Source organism: Sorex araneus, chromosome 6, assembly GCF_027595985.1.
Source record: "Sorex araneus isolate mSorAra2 chromosome 6, mSorAra2.pri, whole genome shotgun sequence".
NCBI classification, from domain to species: Eukaryota; Metazoa; Chordata; class Mammalia; order Eulipotyphla; family Soricidae; genus Sorex; species Sorex araneus.
The window spans coordinates 148,481,702-148,501,548 of NC_073307.1; the positions used below are offsets into that span (position 1 = coordinate 148,481,702).

General features: G+C 45.4%; 1 protein-coding gene across 11 annotated transcripts in view; it reads right to left on the bottom strand.

Annotated features, from left to right (window-relative positions):
- Positions 1-19,847, bottom strand: part of CELF1 (CUGBP Elav-like family member 1) — a 96,646-nt gene that overhangs the window by 33,656 nt on the left and 43,143 nt on the right. For 6 of the 11 annotated variants that reach the window (XM_055142981.1, XM_055142982.1, XM_055142980.1 and 3 more), the window contains exon 1: positions 95-246. The exons of 1 other annotated variant lie outside the window; for it this stretch is intronic. In XM_055142981.1, coding sequence (XP_054998956.1) covers positions 95-165 — 71 coding nt within the window. In that variant the 5' untranslated portion in view covers positions 166-246. Of the gene's footprint in view, positions 1-94; positions 247-1,396; positions 1,470-8,832; positions 8,875-19,847 lie in introns of those variants that run through there. 4 more of the 11 variants (XM_055142983.1, XM_055142987.1, XM_055142984.1 and 1 more) reach the window with 4 other exon arrangements.

Below are 19,847 nucleotides of genomic sequence, written 5' to 3' on the forward strand. Positions count from 1 at the left end.
TTTTTTTGCCTTGAGGGAGGGAACAGGTTCATTAAATAACAAATACAAACGCCCAGTTCCTACGCTTATGATAAAAATTAGCAAAAATACTTACACAGGACTGGAATTCAAAGAGCAATGATCCACCATCATTTCTGGGAGGAAATCCAACTTAAACGCAGCCATCACCTCACTCTCCCCTTCAGAAGCCAATGATATAAACTTGCTGCACTTGTCTGATGCACAAATACACACAGCTTTAGCTTCCTGGGCCCCACAAAAAACACAAATTGGAAACAGGAGCTCAGGGAAAGGAGCAGTAAGTGCCACAGAAACAGGCAGGACTGGGGGACAGGGAAGGGAGACTGGATTAAAGGGGATGTGAGCATGTGAAGGGAGGTACAGCCCAGCACACAATGAAAGTGCTGATGCGCCAGGCTTGTTTTGTGTGATTTTCCCTGGCGAAGCAGTACTAAGTGCACTGTCAGATAAATAAGAGTGTCAGATCCATGAAGATAACAGTGGCTAACGGAGCAGAAGAAACACAAAAGTTTCTTCCCTATTCCTCCCCTACAGATCAGTTTCTGAGGGTGCCAAAGCCTTTAACTATCTGAGGTAGGGAAGTGGGTGGGGAAAGCTCACCTCATGTGGTCTGAAAATGTTTCTTCAGGAAAAATTGGGGACTTAGTCTGAACTTAGTTTTCCATGTGCCAGACACAGCAAGGAGCCCCATGCTTGGGTCCAAACCAATCTCAGAAGAGTTGCTTAAAAAGGAGCGGTCAAGCCCACAGAAGCCAGAGGCAAGCTGGCTAAAGAACCAAGCTCCAGAAACTTCTGCTCCCAAACCACTCCCTGCACTGGACAGTCTGTTTACTTTTTCCTTTTCTCCCCATGGTGCTCAGAGCACCATGCTGTGCCAGAAATAGAATCCTAGGGATAGAATCTGGGCTTCTTGCATGCAAAAAATGTACTGTCAGATGAACTCTCTAGCACCAAACCTTGTTTCCTCTTGAAGGGCCTTGAACAAAGTATGCTGCCAACTTACTCTTCATCAGAGTAAAGGATTTTACAAAGTCCCACTTTTAGGTAAGGCGCCTGTCTTGTATGTGGCTGAGCCAGGTTGGATTCCCAGCATTCTATATGGTTTCCCAGCAGTGAGTCCTGAGTGCAGTCAGGGTAACCTTTGAGCACCTGCAGGTGTGGCCCCAAAACAAACCAAATATTCCTGCTTAAGGTGCCAGAGAGGGGCCAGGGAAATAGGACAGCAGGTAAAGTGCTTATCTTGCACATGGCTGACCAGGGTTTGATCCCTGCATCACACGTGGTTCCCATCAGGAGTGAGCCCTGAGCATATCTATCCAGGTGTGGCCCCAAAACCCCAGGCCTTCTTTCCATTTCCATCACGAGGGTACCTTACCTCCAAGATTTCACTTCACTCAAGCTCAGTTCACAACACAGGGAACTTTTGAAAAGGGGAATTTATGACCAGCCTGTAAAAAGGTAAATGAACAAACTCCTAAATGTACAGTTACTTTTAAAGGAAAGGAAAGGGGGGTAGGGGTGGGGCGGGGTAACGCTAGCATGTATGGCACAGGTCTAGTCAAAGCCAAGATGGCTGACACCCATCTGCATCAGACCAAGGGTGGTATAAACTGTCTTTTCCAGACAAAACAAGCAACTATGTAGTAGGAATTAATGATCCTTTTTCTATTTCCCCAAACCCTGGCTCACTTGACCTACTACTTTAGAGTGATGGTCGAAGCTCTCTGCCAGCCTTTCAGAGGAAGAAGCAAATGCAGGCAGCGAGTGAAAGCAGCGAGCAGCTAGCACCCCGTGCGCAGCGAGCCCGACTGCCAGACAGGCGGAAGACAGTAACCCGAGCTGGGACTGGTCTCAGGGTGGTTAGCTCTGTCCTAGTTTCTCTGATGTATACTGGAACTGATCACATGCTTCTCCCATAGCAAGCTACCAGGGGCAAGGAATGGACTGGGAAGTCAGTCAAATTAGATTTTAGAGTTCAAGGGAACCTTTAAAAATTCAATCAACAGATTTTCAACCGCTAGTGGTGATTACACTTTTGTTACTGTAAAAACATGATTTTTAATTATACCCCTGTTTTAGGCAAGATCACACCCATGACGTAATTAAACACAGAAGACTTTATTGAATCTCCTGGCACTGTTCAGTGGATTAAAAGCTCCGCATGCCTTACCACAAATTTTACCAAGCCACAGATGGGAAAGCACGGATTCAGAGTAATGCTGAAAAACCCATGCTGCGATTTACCCAGTAACACTGCTTAAAAAGTCGGAAATGCAGAGGCCAGAGAGAGAGCAAAAGGGCGAAGGTGCTAATCTTGTATGTGGACAACCCCAGGCTCACTCCCTGGCATCACAGACATGATCTTCCGGGCACTACCAGGAGTGTTCCAAAGCACAGAGGGAGGAATAGCTCCTGAGCACTGTGAGATGTGGCTCACCCCACCCCTCAAACACTAAATTTTTTATAAGGTGGAAATGTTAGTACATGAAAGAATGAATTTCTCCAGGCCAGGGAGTTCGTTCAAAGGGCTGCTGTGCACGCCTTGCATGCAGAGTCCCAGTTAAGTCCCACAGGCACTCCTGAGAGCTCTGGAGGGATTGGGTAAACCATCACGGAGGCACTCGGTGAGCTCTGAGCACTGTAGAAATCCCCCCAAATCCACCCCCAAAAGTGGACAGCTGTTTCTCTTTAGCAGGTCACAAGAATTATCTGTTTTAATTAAATTCAACATGCTTGAGGCTGGAGAAATAGTAGGAAGGAAAGCTTGCCTTGCACACAGCCAACTTGGGCTTCATACCTAGTGCCCCATATGGTCTCGAGTCCTGCCAGGAGTGATCCCTGCGTGCAGAGCCAGGAGTAATCCTTGAGCACTGCCAGGTGTGCCCCCACACCCCTTCCTCCCCCCCGCAAAAGAAAAAAAAAAACGACCTATGAAAACAGAATGAAACTGATGTTAATGGGAGAAACTGAAAAGAACTAGGGGCGCAGACAACAGCACAGCAGATAGGGCACCGGCCTTGCATGCAGTTGACCCAGGTTCGGTCTCTGGCACCCAACAGGGTTCCTGAGTGCACTGTCAGGAGCAAGCCCTGAGATCCACCAGGTATTGCAACCCCACCCCCATCCACCCCAAAAAAGAGAAAGAAAATGAGGGGTTAAAGATAAAGTACAGGGGCTGGAGCGATAGCACAGCGGATAGGGCGTTTGCCTTGCATGCGACCGACCCGGGTTCGATTCCCAGCATCCCATATGGTCCCCCGAGCACCGCCAGGAGTAATTCCTGAGTGTAGAGCCAGGAGTAACCCCTGAGCATCGCCAGGTGTGACCCAAAAAGCAAAAAAAAAAAAAAAAAAAGTACAGCAGGTGACCTGGGTTTGATCCCCACACTTCATATGACCCCTGGAATAAGGCCAAGAATGATCCCTGAGCACAGAGCAGGGAGTAAGCCTGAGGACAGCAGGATGCGGGCAAAAGGGAAAAAAAAAATCCAAAAAATAAAAAGAAGCATTTAAAAAGTCAAAGAAAAACGGCCCCTAAATTATTATTATGTTTCTTTCTTGGACATCCTGGCAGTACTCAGGGCTTACTCCTGGCTCTAAAATCTGGGATTACTCCTGGTGGTGCTTGAGGGGCCATATGAGATCGAACCAGAGTTGGCTGCATGCAAGTGAAGCACCCCACCCACTATACCATCACTCTGGCCCCCTAATTCATTTCAATTCTCCCTCCCTTTCTCCATTCCTCCTTCCTTCCCTCCCTCCCTTTCTCTCTCTGAGGCAAGATAGCTTTTAATTAAATAAATTTCCTTAGAAAAACATGAGGGAAGAGAAAGAGAGGAAGTTCATGTTTGAGAGAGAACACAGGCATCTGCAGAATGGAAAAGGCAAGCTAAGCGAAGAGAAACAGACACCGAGAAGCAAGAGCTCGAAGAGCAAGCACTAAGTCATTCCTAATCAGCAGCCCGGGCTTCTCTGCCAAGAGCTGTACTGGAAACAGAGACGGCAGGAAGGCTCATATACAAAGGGCCCACTGCAAAGGCTGGCTGTAACCTTTCCTCAGCTACGTTTCACCTGTCTGCTCTTATGAATTGACATTTATGGTTTCCTCTTCCTTCCCTGGTTGGTTGTCTGTCTCAGCTTTCTTTGCCTTGAATGTTGGCTACTTTTTCTAGGGGTAGCAACTGAAACCTGATGATGTGAGTGTAGGGGTAGTAAGCCAGCTGTAACAGCAAGAACCAGTAGATATGGAAAACAGGCAAAAGAACAGCAGCACGTTTTAGAATTTAGAGTACTGGAAACCAAAATAAAGAGTTTAAAAACTGGATTAGAAGAAACGACGTAAGTCAAAAGCATTTTGTTTTGCCACAAGCGAGAAAAAGCACAGCCAGCTGAAAAGGGTGCTGGGGGCCTGTGCAGACACGGGACCCTCAATTGCAACTGACTTAACCCGTGTTTAATGACAAGTGATAGACTTTAACCTCTACCCAGACAATCAAAATGTCTGAAAGGACAAAAATCTGAAGTCTGGCTATATGAACGTTGAAAAAAACTAAACCCCACTACTAAATATAAGAGAAATATTGTCATTAAAAATCACCAGTCTGGGGCTGGAGAGATAGCACAGTGGGTAAGGCGTTTGACTTGCACGCGGCCAACCCGGGTTCAATTCCCAGCATCCCATATGGTGCCCCGAGCACCAGCCAGGGGTGATTCCTGAGTGCAGTCAGGAGTAACCCCTGTGCATTGCCAAGTGTGACCCAAAAAACAAAAAACAAACAAAAAAAATCACCAGTCTTATAGAAAGCATGTCAAAATCTAGGGTTAAGTTATAACCTCATGTGGGCTGGTTAATTTTCCCTCAGAGCACCTGGCAGTTAAGATAACTTCAGAAGTCATGCAGAGAAGCAGCAAGCAATTGAAAATAACCAACCAAGGGTTGGAGAGATAGTACAGGAATTAAGATTTGAACTAGGGTTGCATACTGCCACCCCTAGTTCAAAGTCCCAGCACCACAAAAGGTTCCAAGAGGGCCCCCAGGGCACTCCTGAGCAGAGCCACTAGTCGGTGCCCTGTGCTGGGTGTGACCCAAATCACTCCCCAACCATGAAAGTAGCAACCTGATTAACTTAAAATTTTCTTAAACTAGGGGCTGGAGGGGCTGGAGCAATAGCACAGCGGTAGGGCATTTGCCTTGCACGCAGCTGAACTGGGTTCGATTCCTCCGCCCCTCTTGGAAACCCCGGCAAGCTACCGAGAGTATCTCGCTCACACGGCAGAGCCTGGCAGGCTACCCATGGCGTATTCAATATGCCAAAAACAGTAACAACGAGTCTCACAATGGAGACGTTACTGGTGCCCGCTCAAGCAAATTGATGAGCAACGGGATGACAGTGACAGGGGCTGGAGAGATAGCACAGTTGGTAAGATGCTTGCCTTGCACACACCTGAACATGGTCGAACCCCCGGCATCCCATTTGGTCCCCACGGACTACAAGGAATAAGTCCTAAGTGCAGAGCCAAGTATGGCCCTAAAACAAACAACAACAAATTTTATAGACTAAAATTACACATAAAAAAGTTCAACTGGGGCTGGAGCAATAGCACAACAGGTAGGGCATTTGCCTTGCACGCAGCCAACCCGGGTTCGAATCCCAGCATCCCATAGGGTCCCCCAAGCACTGCCAGGAGTAATTCCTGAGTGCATGAGCCAGGAGTAACTCTTGTGCAATGCCAGGTGTGACCCAAAAAGGGAAAAAAAAAAGTTCAATACTTGGAATCAGACCAATAGTACAATGGGCAGAGTGCCTGCATTGCACACAGGCAAGCTGGGTTCAATCCCCCAAGCCTGCAGGAACAATCCATGAGCACAGAGCCAGGAGTAACCATCAAACAAAAAATCAAACATTTTTCATAACTTTATAGGTATATTCTTCAGATGGGAGGCCGAGGTTGAATTCCCAGAACCCAAGGCCCTGAGCACTGCAAATGAACCCTGAGCAGGAAGCCAACATAGTCCCAAATAAGCACAATGTGCTGTTCTGGGAGATGGTTCCAATGGCTGTGAGACTTAAGTTAGGTCTCTAGAACTGCAGGGCTGCCCCTATCCTGCAAGACCATGGTTTATGGCCCTGGTTGGCTCCAAGTACCAGAAAGCACAGTACCCATTAAAAAAAAAAATACATATATATATATATAAAAATATATATATATGTATGTATGTATGTATAAATGGGGGTGCTGGAGAGGTAATAAAGGGGGCAGGGCACTTGCCTTGCATATAGATGACCCAGGTTTGACACCGAGCACCCTGTATGGTCCCTAAGTGGACCAAGAGTGATTCCTGAACACTACTCGGGGAGTGAGGATGGGGGAGGGGGAGTGCGTTTCCTAGAGAACCCAAACTTGCATCTTAAATACTTAAAAACAATCTAACTTGTTCATTGCAGCACTGTTTACAAAAGACAGAATCTGAAAAGAAACCCAAGTGCCTGAGAACAGATGATTAAAGAAACTTTGGTACATCTACACAATAGATGGAATACTATGCAGCTGTTAGAAAAGATGAAGTCATGAAATTTGCATATAGGTGGAGCAACATGGAAAGTATCATGTTAAGTGAAATGAGTCAGAAAGAGAGGGACAGACATAGAAAGACTGCACTCATTTGTGGAATGTAAAGTAACAGAATGGGAGACTAACACCCAAGAACAGTAGAGATAAGTACCAGGAGGATTACTCCACAGCTTAGAAGCCAGCCTCCCATGCTGGGGGGAAAAGGCAGCTCGGATAGAGAAGGGACCACCAAGTAAAGGGTGCTAGGAGGGCCCGCTGGGGATGGGAGAGGTGGGCTGAAAGTAGACTATAGACTGAACATGATGGCCACTTAATACCTCTACTGCAAACCACAACACCCAAAAGGAGAGAGAGAGCAAAAGGGAATGCCCTGCCACAGAGGCAGTGTGTGTGGGGGGGACAGGGTGGAGGTGGTGGGAGGGATGCTGGGACCACTGGTGGTGGAAAATGGGCACTGGTGGAGGGATGGGTACTCGATCACTGTATGACTGAAACGCAAGCACGAAAGTTTGGAAGTCTGTAATGGTATCGCCACAATGATTCCCTAATAAAAAAATTAAAAATAATAACGTAATAACAACAAAACATTAATAAAATAATAAACAGAATAACATTCTATCATATTATTTCATATCCATATTTATATTTGATATATTATTTATATAATAAAATAATAACAGAAACACTCTAACTTAAATTGGTAATTTTCTCTGTGGCATCCCCTTTTGTGGGATCCTTTTACTTTTCAAAAACATTGAGCATAATTATCAAACAAACAAAAAAATCTTTTCAAACATTGAGATTTAATTAAAAAAATAAGTTGAGATTTTTCTGGCATGGAGTTGGGGCAGCATTTTTTTTTCCTTTCTGGGTCACATCTGGTGATGCACAGGGGTTACTCCTGGCTCTGCACTCAGGAATTACCCCTGGTGGTGCTCAGGGGACCATATGGGATACTGGGAATCGAACCTGGGTCGGCTGCGTGCAAGGCAACTGCCCTACCTGCTGTGCTATTGCTCCAGCCCCTGGGGCAGCATTTCAACCACCTTACTCCTGGCTCTATGCTTTATGATCACTCCTGGAAATACCCAGGGGACCAAATGTGGTGCCAGGATCAATGGCACTCAAGGTAAGCACCTTAGCCTCCGACCTGCCTTGATCTCAAATTCCAAATCACTTAGCTAAAAGGCACTTAAAAGTTTGGTAACTATTTTAAGGTGGCTGCCTGTAATATATATGGTACACTGAGGATATGCCAAAAACAGTAACAATAAATCTCTCAATGAGAGAAGTTACTGGTGCCCGCTTGAACAAATCGATGAGCAACGGGATGACAGGATGACAGTGACACTGAGGATATGATGATGGCTGAAGGGAAGAAACTTACCATCTTTAAGACTTAAAAAGTAAGTTTTTTTAGGAATGAAAGTACAGGGTTAAATGACATGCAAGTGCCTAGCTCCAGGTGAATCCCCAGATCCAAACGACTCCTAACAACCCCCCCTCCCCACGTCCCTGCCACAACTCCCTGGGGTGTCTCAGGTAACCAACCTAGTGGCTGGAACTTACATGCAATTTTAGTTGGTAACAATACTGCTGTTAAGCTTAAACTTTATTTAAGCTGGGTGCTGGTTAAAAAAATTAGTTCCAGGCATGAACTCTGCATCTAGGAAGGTAATGCCGTGTGTGCGCGTGTGGAATCCACTCACTCAGTTGTCCCCTTTCTTTTTTTTTGTTTGTTTTTGTTTTTTTTTGCTTTTTGGGTCACACCCTCAGGGGGTTACTCCTGGCTTTGCACTCAGGAATTACTCCTGGCAGTGCTTGGGGGACCATATGGTATGCCGGGGATCGAACCTGGGTTGGCAGCGTGCAAGGCAAATGTCCTACCTGCTGTGCTATCGCTCCGGCCCCAGTTGTCCCCTTTCTGAAGGGGACGAACGGGAAAAGAAAGCCAGCTGCTGCATGGACTGGATGGCCCCGAGGCACCACCCTGTCACTCTCCCCGCTCCCACCCCAGCAGCTAGTTGAGGGGAGGCCAGAAAGCTGTCAAGGAAAATAGCCAAGGAGGAAGTTGATCAAGAGCAAGAAACCAAGAAACTAGTTCTAGTTTCCTAGAATTAGAAGACTGGGAAACGGTATCTCGGTATATGAAGGGAACTTCCCCATCTGCACAACAAGCTCATGCAGGAAAGGTAACAAGATGCCCAGAGAAAACACCCAACCAGCAGTTCGCCCATACCTGTGGCTTTACAACTCTCTCTCTCTGGACTATGTCTTCACTCTAAAAAACCAAGGAAAAAAAAGTAAGTGGGCCATGCCTACATTTCTTATGGTTTCAGCTATGTACCTTCTTTCCAAAGAAAGTCTGTCACCACAGCTAAAGATTTAAGAATAAATAAATAAATAAATAAATAAATAAATAAATAAATGAAAAATCCCACCTTTCCCCCTTCTCAAAGCACACGATATTTCAAAGATAGAGTGGATTGGTCATCTCTCCAAGTTTGAAACAAAAACTCTGGAGAGACAGTACAGGAGCGAAGGCACACAGCTGACTCGGATTCAATCCCTAGCACCATATATGGTCACTCGAGTCCCACCAGGAAGCAACCCCTGAGTACCACTTGATGTGGCCCCCAAACCATAAAGAGATAAATATCAACTTAGGACCAAAAGATAAGGTGCTTCCCCTGTTTCCAAGCCCCAACCTTTGACCCCCAGCATCCCATATGGTCCCAGAACACTGCTGGCACCAGCCATAGCTCCTGAGCAATGCAATGGTAGAAATGCTCCAAAATCCACAAAACACCCCAAAACAAAAACCAAACATCAACTAAAGGATGACAAATCAGATTAGAAAAAAAAAAAAGACGGGAAGCTTTTCCTAAATATTACAAACAGCAAAATGATGAGGATTTCAATAGTATATCTAATTTACTGAAACAACTGGGCTTTAGGATCTGACTTGGGGTGGGAAACTGCAGTAAAGGCTGCATAGACTCTTTTTGCATTTAACAATTACATTATTAATGTGAAGAAGCATTGTTTCCCCCCAAAACAATCTTCCTGAACAGGTAGGTGCTAGGCATAAAATACTTCAAAAGCAATCGAGTTCCTGCCTTATGAATGAAGCTAGCATACAGCACAGGGAGGAAAAAGTTAACTGAAGGTAAAAGCAAACAGAGAACCATAAAATCGATGATTTATTTTTAAACACAATCAGAAAATCTTGCAGGCTAAGACTGCTTCTATAAACTGCTCAAATTCCCACGAACCTCCATTCTCCAAGCCCTGCCCTCCAAGGCTGCCAAGGGAAATGCCTACACTGGAAAGCACAAAGGATGGTAAAAGAAAAATCGAGACAGACCATGAGACCTAAAATCTTAGCACTACCCCCACCCCGAAAGCAGAGAGATGTTTATTTCTTCCTTTCATGGGAGGTGGGAGGTCCTCTTTTGGGGGGGAACATCTGGCAATGCTCAGGGTTACTCCTGGCTCTTCTCTCAGGAGTTACTCCTGGCAGTACTAGCTGGGGACTATACTGGATGCCGGGGATGGAACTGGGCTAGCCGTGTGCAAGACAAATACCCTACCCACTGCACTATCTCTCCAGCCCCTCTTCCTTTATTAATTTGTGGCTTGGGGGCCACACCTGGCTGATGCTGGATGACCATATGTTGCTGAGAATCAAATCCAGAGCCTGACACATGCAAGACAAGTGCTCTATTACTGAGACATACCTGTGGCCCCAACAATGTTGTTTCCTGATGGCATGAAACAGGCAGCAGAGAAAATACCGTGGATAAGGAGCTTGCCTTGCATGTGCCTAAGCCAGGTCAGATCCACAACACCCCACAAGGTCCCCAGAACCCTACCAGGAGTGGGTGTTCATCTCCCTCCAAAAAAAAAAAAAAAAAAGGTGGGGGGCATCTACGTATTTAGCCTGAGTTTTCACATGGGAAAAATAACTGGGTTTAATCCCAACAGTGCCAACAGCAACAACAAAACACAAAACAGGGGCCAGAGGAAAGATCAGGGGCTAAGGCACTTGCCCTGTAGGCAAACTGCCCTGCACTGCGTATGGTCCTCTGAGAACCACCAAGAGTAATTCCTGCACTGAAAGCCAGGAGCAGCCAGGAGTAGGCCAACGAGGACAACTGGGTATGGTCCAATTCTCCCACCCCGAAGGAAATAATAGAGGTGGTGGAAGACTAGTCAGGTCAGGCCCTGCCTACTAATATAAAAGCACTGTCGCACTGTCATCCCGTTGTTCATCGATTTGCTCGAGCGGGCAACAGTATCGTCTCCATTGTGAGACTTGTTACTGTTTTTGGCATATCTAATACAACACAGGTAGCTTACAAAGTTCTGCTGAGTGGGTGGGATACTCTTGATAGCTTGCCGGGCTCTCGAGAGGGAGGGAGGAATCGAACCCGGGTCGGCCACACGCAAGGAAAACGCCCTACCTGTTGTGCTATTGCTGCAGTCAATATAAAAGCAAGCTTGACTAATTCTAAACAGTGGAGAACCTGCCCTTTTTCATGTTCAGCTTTGAGATGAACAGTTACAGATTTTTCTATTGTAAAACGCTACCACAAATCAGTGAAATAAAGGTGCCATCAACAATAATATATGCATTCTCAAGCTTAAAGAATCAGGTATCAGGCAGTTGTAGACAAGGTCCAGATAGGTACAGAGGGTAGGTCAAGTTGCCTTGCATACTGCTGACTCAGGTTCAGTCCCCAACCCTGAGAAGAGAGGAGCAAGCTCGGAGCGCTACCAGGTATGCCCCCACCCCCATAAAATTCTAAGTTCTAATTTTTGGGGGTGTTTTGTGTCCTTTGTAGTTAAGCCTCATATCTAGCTTACTTCTGTTTTAAAATGAGGAAAGAGGGAGCTGGAGTGATAGCACAGCAGGTAGGGCATTTGCCTTGCACACAGCCAACCCAGGATTGATTCCCAGCATCCCATATGATACCCTGAGCACAGCCAGGAGTAATTCCTGAGTGTATGAGCCAGGAGTAACCCCTGTGCATCGCTGAGTGTGACCCAAAAACAAAAACAAAAAAAAAATTTTTAAATAATAATGATAATCACTTGTATCATTTGTCATCAATGATGATAATAAAATGAGGAAAGAGGGCCATTTCAGATGAGGACAGGGTAAGGCACAGAGGGTCCTGGAATGATCCCTGAGCACCACCAGGTAAGGCTCCCTAAACAACAACAACGATGATGATGATGAGAAAAGACAAAGATGAAGTATCCCTCACTACCTAATAAACCTATCATTGACAATATTACAAAACTGTTAAGTCACAGTGACTTAAAATTTTTTTTTAAAACAGATGGAATGGCCACCAAACTCAATGAGTTAAAACAATATAAAAGACTCAACCGGCACCAATGACTTCTCAGTAACACCATTGTGAAATATAACAATTATCACAAATTAATTCGGATTAATCTATTTTTTTATTATTTACCATTTTGTTATATCAAACAGTATGAAGTAAATCTGTGCCTGCTAAGAGGGCAGGACTGGCAGGGTGGGAAGAAGACTGGACATATTGGTAGAGGAAGGTCACACTGGTGGTGGGATTAGTGCTGAACACTGAATGCTGGAAAAAACTACATGAATTATTATGAACAACTTCGTTAATCGTGGTTTTTTTTAAAGCAATGCTGCTATGGCCAGGAGCAATAATAGAAAATTCAGATAATGAAGGAAGCAGAACACTAAGTCAGACATTTTGACCCTAAGGAAAGGTAGACTGATTCAGAAACACAGTCTAGGTGCTAAAGAGAGAGTACAGTGAGTAGGGCACTCACTTGTCTTGCATGTGACCAACCTGGGATAGATCCCTGGCATCCCACATGGTTCCCCAAGCACCTCCAGGTGTAATGCCTGAGTGCAGAGTCAGGAATAAGTCCTGAGCACTGCACACAAGACCACCACCACAATCTCTAGGGCCACTGAGATGGCTCAAAGTGCTAGAGCACATACTTTGCATGCAGTCCAAACCCCAGCATCTGTATGGCATGGACCCCACAAGCACGGTCATAAGCAATCCCAGAATACCAAGCCAGGTAAGGTCCAAAAAGAGACAATAAAGTCTGTAAGGAAGATGATGCTCTGTAAAGGAAAATGATGCTCATAAACCATAGAAAAAACTACTAAGATGCCGGGGCAATAAAGTCAAGTTGTAGCATTTCTTCTTCTTCTTCTTCTTTTTTTTCTTTTTGGGTCACACCCAGTGATGCACAGGGGTTACTCCTGGCTCTGCACTCAGGAATTACCCCTGGTGGTGTTCAGGGGACCATATGGGATGCTGGGAATCGAACCTGGGTCGGCCGCGTGCAAGGCAAACGCCCTACCTGCTGTGCTATTGCTCCAGCCCGAGCCATGTCTTTTTAAGAAAATCTCTTTTGTTTGGGCTCCGAGTACCATACGATGCAAGGCAAGCACAAGTGCCCTACCAGCTGAATTATCTCCCCAGACCACTAAAGCAAATCTTACAGGTAGGTAAATGTCCCCATAGTCTTCACTGTTACAAGAATTTCTTTAAAAATATGATTTACAAGCTACACGGAGTACAGAAATTAAGGCCCTGTATGGGATACAAAACTCCCCCCACCCCCATTCTACTTGCTCTTTTTTTTTTCTTTTTGGGTCACACCCGGCGATGCTCAGGGTTTACTCCTGGCTCTGCACTCAGGAATTACTCCTGGTGGTGATCAGGGGACCATATGGGATTCTGGGAATCATGCGGGTCGGCCGCATGAAAGTTAAGCGACCTACCCACTGTGCTATTACTCCAGCCCCTCTACTTGCTCTTTTGGCCGTTATATCTATGATTCAGGCTTAAGTTTTGGGAGTCTGACTCTACTAACTGAGTCATCTCTGTGTGTCCTCTCCCTGACCCCAGAGTTTATAAACAGATCTCTATCTCATATCCTTCTCTACTGGTCAACATATTCATCCCTTTTTTAAATGGCAACAACCTTCCTCTTGCCTTGAAATACAAATGGTAGTGGGCTAGATAGTACAAGGTGTGAGTGATCATACAGCAGGTAGGTGCTTGCCTTTCCTTTTTTTTTTAATTTATTTTTTTCTTTTTGGGTCACACCCAGCGATGCACAGGGGTTAACTCCTGGCTCTGCACTCAGGAATTACCCCTGGCGGTGCTCAGGGGACAAGATGGGATGCTGTGCTATAGCTCCAGCCCCAGGTGCTTGCCTTTCATTCAGTTGATCCCAGTTCCATCCCTGGCACCCCATATGGTACCCCAGAGCCTGTCAAGAGTGATCTCAGAGAACAGAGCCAGGAGTAAGAGAGCTGCAGAAAAGAAAGATACTACAGGTTGAGGAAGTTGCCCTGCTGTCAAGGTGTCAAGGCTGGTTTAATCCTTGGTATGCCCTTGTCCCTGCACCCAAGCAAAATCACACACACACACACACACACACACACACACACACACACACACACACACACAGCTTGACAGGTTAGCTTGTGAGCAAAGCATGCAGGAGACTCAGGTTTGAGCCCTGGCACCCCGTGCCCCACAAGCACCAAGCAGGGAGTAGAGCAGAATACTCCCTGAGCAACACCAGATGTATGTGGCCCAAAACACAAAACCACATACATAAAAATTGATCATCTAACCATCTTTAAGTGTAGAATTCAGAAGTGTTAACATTGTTGTACAATGTGACAACTTTTTAAAACTTTTCTTTTTCATCATAATCCTTATTGGGGGGGGGGGACCTTTATTTGTCTTGCATGTGGCCAATCCGGGTTCAATTCCCAGTACCACTTGTGTTCGCCTGAGCTCACCAGAAGTGATCCCTGAGTCAGGAGTAATCCCTGAGCACCATCAGGTGTGGCCCCAAAACAAAACAAACACACAGTAACAACAACAAAAGATTCTTTAGCTTACTTTGCCTTCAAATTTCTTCAGAGGCCAAAGATAAGATGTGAGAAAAGCAGAGTGTGAATGGGTCTATAAACCATCCCCTTGGTATTTTCGTGTTAAAATATGTGAAGATGGACACTCTAGGTTCCCTGAACAAAGAATACATAGCCTTTGGTCTCTGTAAAGGGGCTGACGACCACTTACAGAATACCCCTCCATCTCTATTGTTTCTGGTGTAGGTAACTATTAGGGCAGGGGAGGGAATATTATACAGCAGATAAGGTGCTAGCCTTGCAAGGGCCAAGCCCAGTACGGCCACCTGAGTACCACCCAAGCCACACCAGGAGTCGTCCATGAGCAGGAGCAGCCCAAACACTGCCACTCCAACTTGAGGGAGTGAAGGGAACCATGCACACCCCAGCATGCTAGACAAAGGCCGGGTCTGGTGTCTATTGCATCATCTTATAGAACTTATTTTTCTTGGGCCTCAGTTTCCTGGTCTAGAAATCAAAGAAACAAGACTGGATTAAGCCAGACTATCCTACATTATCTAAAAAAATTTTCTCAGAGTGATTTAAATTATTCCAGTCTAGTTCAGTCTCTACTATGTGGCATACATCTGGGAGAAGCCATGTCTAAGCCTTATTTCCAAATTTTTGTTTACAGAATCTATTTCAAAGGCTCCACTGTCAAGAGGAATGAATCCCTCCTCCTCTTTTCTACTGTATCCCAGGCACCTGTTAGCATGTTATTAGACTAAGATGTATCTATACCCAATATCTGCACATTTCAGTAAAAAGTATCCTTTCTCGGGGCTGGAGTACAGGGGGTAGGGCATTTGCCTTGCATGCGGCTGACATGGGTTCGATTCCCAGCACCCCATATGGTCCCCAGAGCACCGCCAAGAGTAATTCCTGAGTGCAGAGCCAGGAGTAACCCCTGTGCATCGCTGGGTGTGACCAAAAAAGGAAAAAAAAAAAAGTATCCTTTCTCTTGGCCCAGAGATAGTACAGTAGGTAGGGCATTTGCCTTGCCACCACGGGTTTGATCCCCAGTATCCCATACAGTCCTCCAAGCACTGCCAGGGCTAATTCCTGAGTGCAGAGCCAGGAGTAAGCCCTGAGTATCACTTTCAAAAAAGAAAAAAAAAAAGTATCCTTTCTCAGGGCAGGAAAGAGAGTACATCAAGTACTAAAGTACTAAATATTTTGGATTATTTTCTACCAGCTTTTTTCTATGCACATATTAAGATGCATGCACATTCAAATACACAAAATAGGCATATAATTAAATAAACTATATGTACCATTGCAGACTCTTTCCACTTAACTTGAAAACAGATTTTTACGAGCAATTCTTATCTAAGAACTAAAGGGATTGAGAGTGATAGTACAGGAGGTAGGGCGTTTGCCTTGCACGCAGCTGACCGGAGTTTAAGCCCCAGCATCCCATATTGTCTCCCAAGCACTGTTAGGAGCAATTCCTGAGTGCAGAGCCAGGAGTAATCCCTGAGTATCACTGAGTGTGACCCAAAAAAGCAGAAAAAAGAAAAAAGAATTATAGTAAAATTTGGGGCCAGAGAGAGCGCACAGTGGGAAAGGCATTTGCCTTGCAAGTCGCTGGCCTGGGTTTGATCCCAGGAATCCCATATGGTCCCCTGAGCCCTACCAGGAAATATCCCTGAGTGCAGAGCTAAGGGAGAAAGCCACAAGCATGGCTGGGTGTGAACACAAAACCAAACTTATAAATAAAATCTGGCCTGGCCTGTAATTAAGAGCTCTTACCTGTCACAACACACACACACACACACACACACACAAATAGCCTCTGTCATAAAGTCAGTTTTATTATTAAATCCTTTAAAAATTATTGTCAAAAAATAAAATTATTGTCAAAAAATAAAATTATTGTCAAAATGCGGCACACATACTCCATACTCGAGTTGTAGTCCATTCTATCTTGTTCAGTTGGGATCCTCTAGGACTGTACAACAAGCACCTAAACAAGGTCATCTCACCTGATATCTAAGAATTCTCATTGTCTGGTATTTCAGACAGTGCATGACAAAAAACAAAATTTTAAATGATTTTTGACATGAATGCACTTTCTATTTGGAATTAAATAGGAAAAGCAAAAATATTTTCTAAATCTATTTTCCTACTTCCTCCCCAAATGTCTATACCCTCAAAACCCTCATACCTTTCTTCAGCTTTTCATCCTTTGGCAGCACTGAAACTGAATTTAGCAGTAAAAATTCACAAATGAGAGCTAAGTGAATCTGCAGCTTTCTCTGGGAAACAGAGCTAACTTTTCTATCTCTCTTTCCAGTTTGAACCCATGTTCCAAGTATATCATAATTAAATTATTTGCTGGATGGAAACAGACACCAGAAACTGTATGCAGAAACAAGAGGCAGCAAAGTTCTCCACTCAGTGTATCAGGTAGAAACTTAAAAGCACTTGCACACTCCTGAACCCAGGGGTTCAATCCCTGACACCCCACATGGTCTCCTGAGCCCGCCAGGAGAGATCCCTAAGTACAGAATCATGAGTAAACCCTGAGCACGGCCGGGTGCGACCCAAAGAAGAAACAAACAAAGCAAAAAAATAGCCACAAAGGAGGACTATAATACCAGATGACATCAGAACAAGGGCAAATCCTCACAAGTGCAGTTTCCTTTCCCATAATATTCATATATCCTATCAATCTGGCACATTCTAAGACCACCAGTTCCTTAATTTCACTGCCCTGCCACAAGAACAAATCTGTCTCATCTAGTGAGTCACCCCTGCTTCTCTCTCCAACTGCATTTTGATTCCAGCCCACTTCTGTAGCTCATCAGGACTGCACCATATGTTAGTACCATGTAGGCAGAATGTGACTAATTTTTTTCTAAAATACTGTCAGAGTAACTTTTTAAATTACCTTGGAATCTTGATGTTCTCAAGAGTCATATCTATAATACATAACCTTCTGGAAATTACTTCATAAGTCATTTCTGAGTGCTCAAAGATTCTTCAGCAGTCACTCAGCATTTCAGATAAGGGAACTAAAGTAAAGACAATGAATTAAGTGTTCCATGCTTATTGCTGGTTCCTAAACCAAACAGTGAGACAGGCTTCTGGAGCCCTGGCAGCCTATTTGATTTAAAACAAAAGCCTCTCTATAAAACACCTTTTTTTAGGAGGAAAGTTCAAAATATTACTTTGGGAATAGGGAGAGTAAAGCCCATGGTTTTGAGTACATGAGACCTGCACCAACCAAGAGATGAGACTCAAAATGAGAGCAAGGAAGAGAAGAGGGAGGGGTGCAATAGTGGGGTGGGGTATTCCTTTGATTTTGGTGGGTAATCAATAAACTTTATAGGTAAAAACTACTTGGAATTTACAGGCTAAATTTAATAGTCACCTAATAGTCATCTTAGTTTTTATTTTTTTGGTTTTTGGGTCACACCCGGCGATGCACAGGGGTTACTCCTGGCTCCTCACTCAGGAACCACCGCCAGCGGTGCTCAGGGGACCATATGGGATGCTGGGATTAGAACACGGGTCGGCCTCGTGCAAGGCAAACGCCCTACCCACTGTGCTATCGCTCCAGCCCCCCATATCTGAGTAGTTTTTAGAGAAAAGGAGTTCACTGTATCACCCGTTGCTCACTGATTTGCTCGAGCAGGCACCAGTAACGTCTCCCTTCTGAGACTTAATGTTACTGTTTTTGGCATATTGAATACGCCACGGGTAGCTTGCCAGGCTCTGCCGTGCGAACGAGATACTCTCGGTAGCTTGCCGGGCTCTCCAAGAGGGGCGCAAGAATTGAACCCAGATCGGCTGTGTGCAAGGCAAACGCCTTCCCCGGTGTGCTATCGCCCCAGCCCAGAGAAAAGGAATTACTACTGGGGCTGGAGTGATAGCACAGCGGGTAGGGCGTTTGCCTTGCATGCGGCCAACACGGGTTCAAATCCCAGCATCCCATATGGTCCCCTGAACACCGTCAGGGGTGATTCCTGAGAGCATGAGCCAGGAGTGACCCCTGTGCATTGCTGGGTGTGACCCAAAAAGAAAAAGAAAAAAAAAAGAAAAGGAATTACTACTATGAATCCTAAATACCTTAACTTAAAAATATTGAGGCTGGAGAGATAACACAAGTGGGTAGGGCATTTGCCTTGCATGTAGCCAACCTGGGTTCGATTCCCAGCATCCCATATGGGCCCTGAGCACCACCAGGGCTAGTTCCTGAGTGCAGAGCCAGGAGTGACTCCTGTGCATCTCCAGGTGTGACCCAAAAAGGAAAAAAAAAATTCCCAAGAAGAGTCAGTAAAGTACTTACCTTGCAAACAACTGACCCCAGTTCAATCCCCAGCATCATATACAGTCCCTTGAGAAGTCAGGAGTGACTCTTGCAGACCACTAGGTGTGCCCCAAACCCACCCCCTCAAAGAAAGTTTTATAAGCGTGGTCAGAGAGATAGTCCCATAGGTTAGACACCGCAAAGCAAGTTTTGCTTGTTTTTTGTTTTGTTTTGTATTTTGGCCACAGTGGGTTGTCCTCAGGGGTGAATTATGGCTTAAAGATCACTCCCTGGGACTGGAGCAATAGCACAGCGGGTAGGGCATTTGCCTTGTACGCAGCCGACCTGGGTTTGATTCCCAGCATCCCATATGGGGGGGGAGGGAGACGGAGAGGGAGAGGGAGAGGGAGAGAGGGAGAGGGAGAGGGAGAGAGGGAGAGAGGGAGAGAGAGAGGGAGAGAGAGATCACTTCTGGTAGGTCACATGCAAGGCAAACGCTTTATCCGCTGTGCTATGTCTCTGGTCTCACAAAGCAAGTTTTGAATGTGGGAAGCCAGTTTGATCCTCTGGCACTGTATGCCCTTTGAATCTACCAATTCCAGTCCAGGTATCTAACCTTCAAAGAAACTTGTATCTGATATATACAAAGTATACAAAGGGACATTAATGGACACTGTTTTCAACAGCCCAAAAGGAAACCTGCCAGAGAGACCTTTCAAAGTACAGCGCATGCTTTGCATGCTGAATGCCCATCTAGGTTTGATCTCTGGCACTGCATGGTTCCTTGAGTATCGCCAGGAGCTCCCGGGCACAGAACCAGGAATAGCCCCTGAGCACCGCCAGCTGTGCCCCAAACTAGAAGCATGTCCATTAGTTGGGTACCACTTATAGACAAAAAACCTAACACTTCCTGGCTATTAAGGAGAATAAAGCAGTTTCAATACAGTACACCATGATCAGGCAGATATGTGTGTGTGTGTGTGTGTGTGTGTGTGTGAGGTGTGGTATCTGAGCCCCACCTAGCAGTGCTCAGGGGATATTCCTGTGCTCA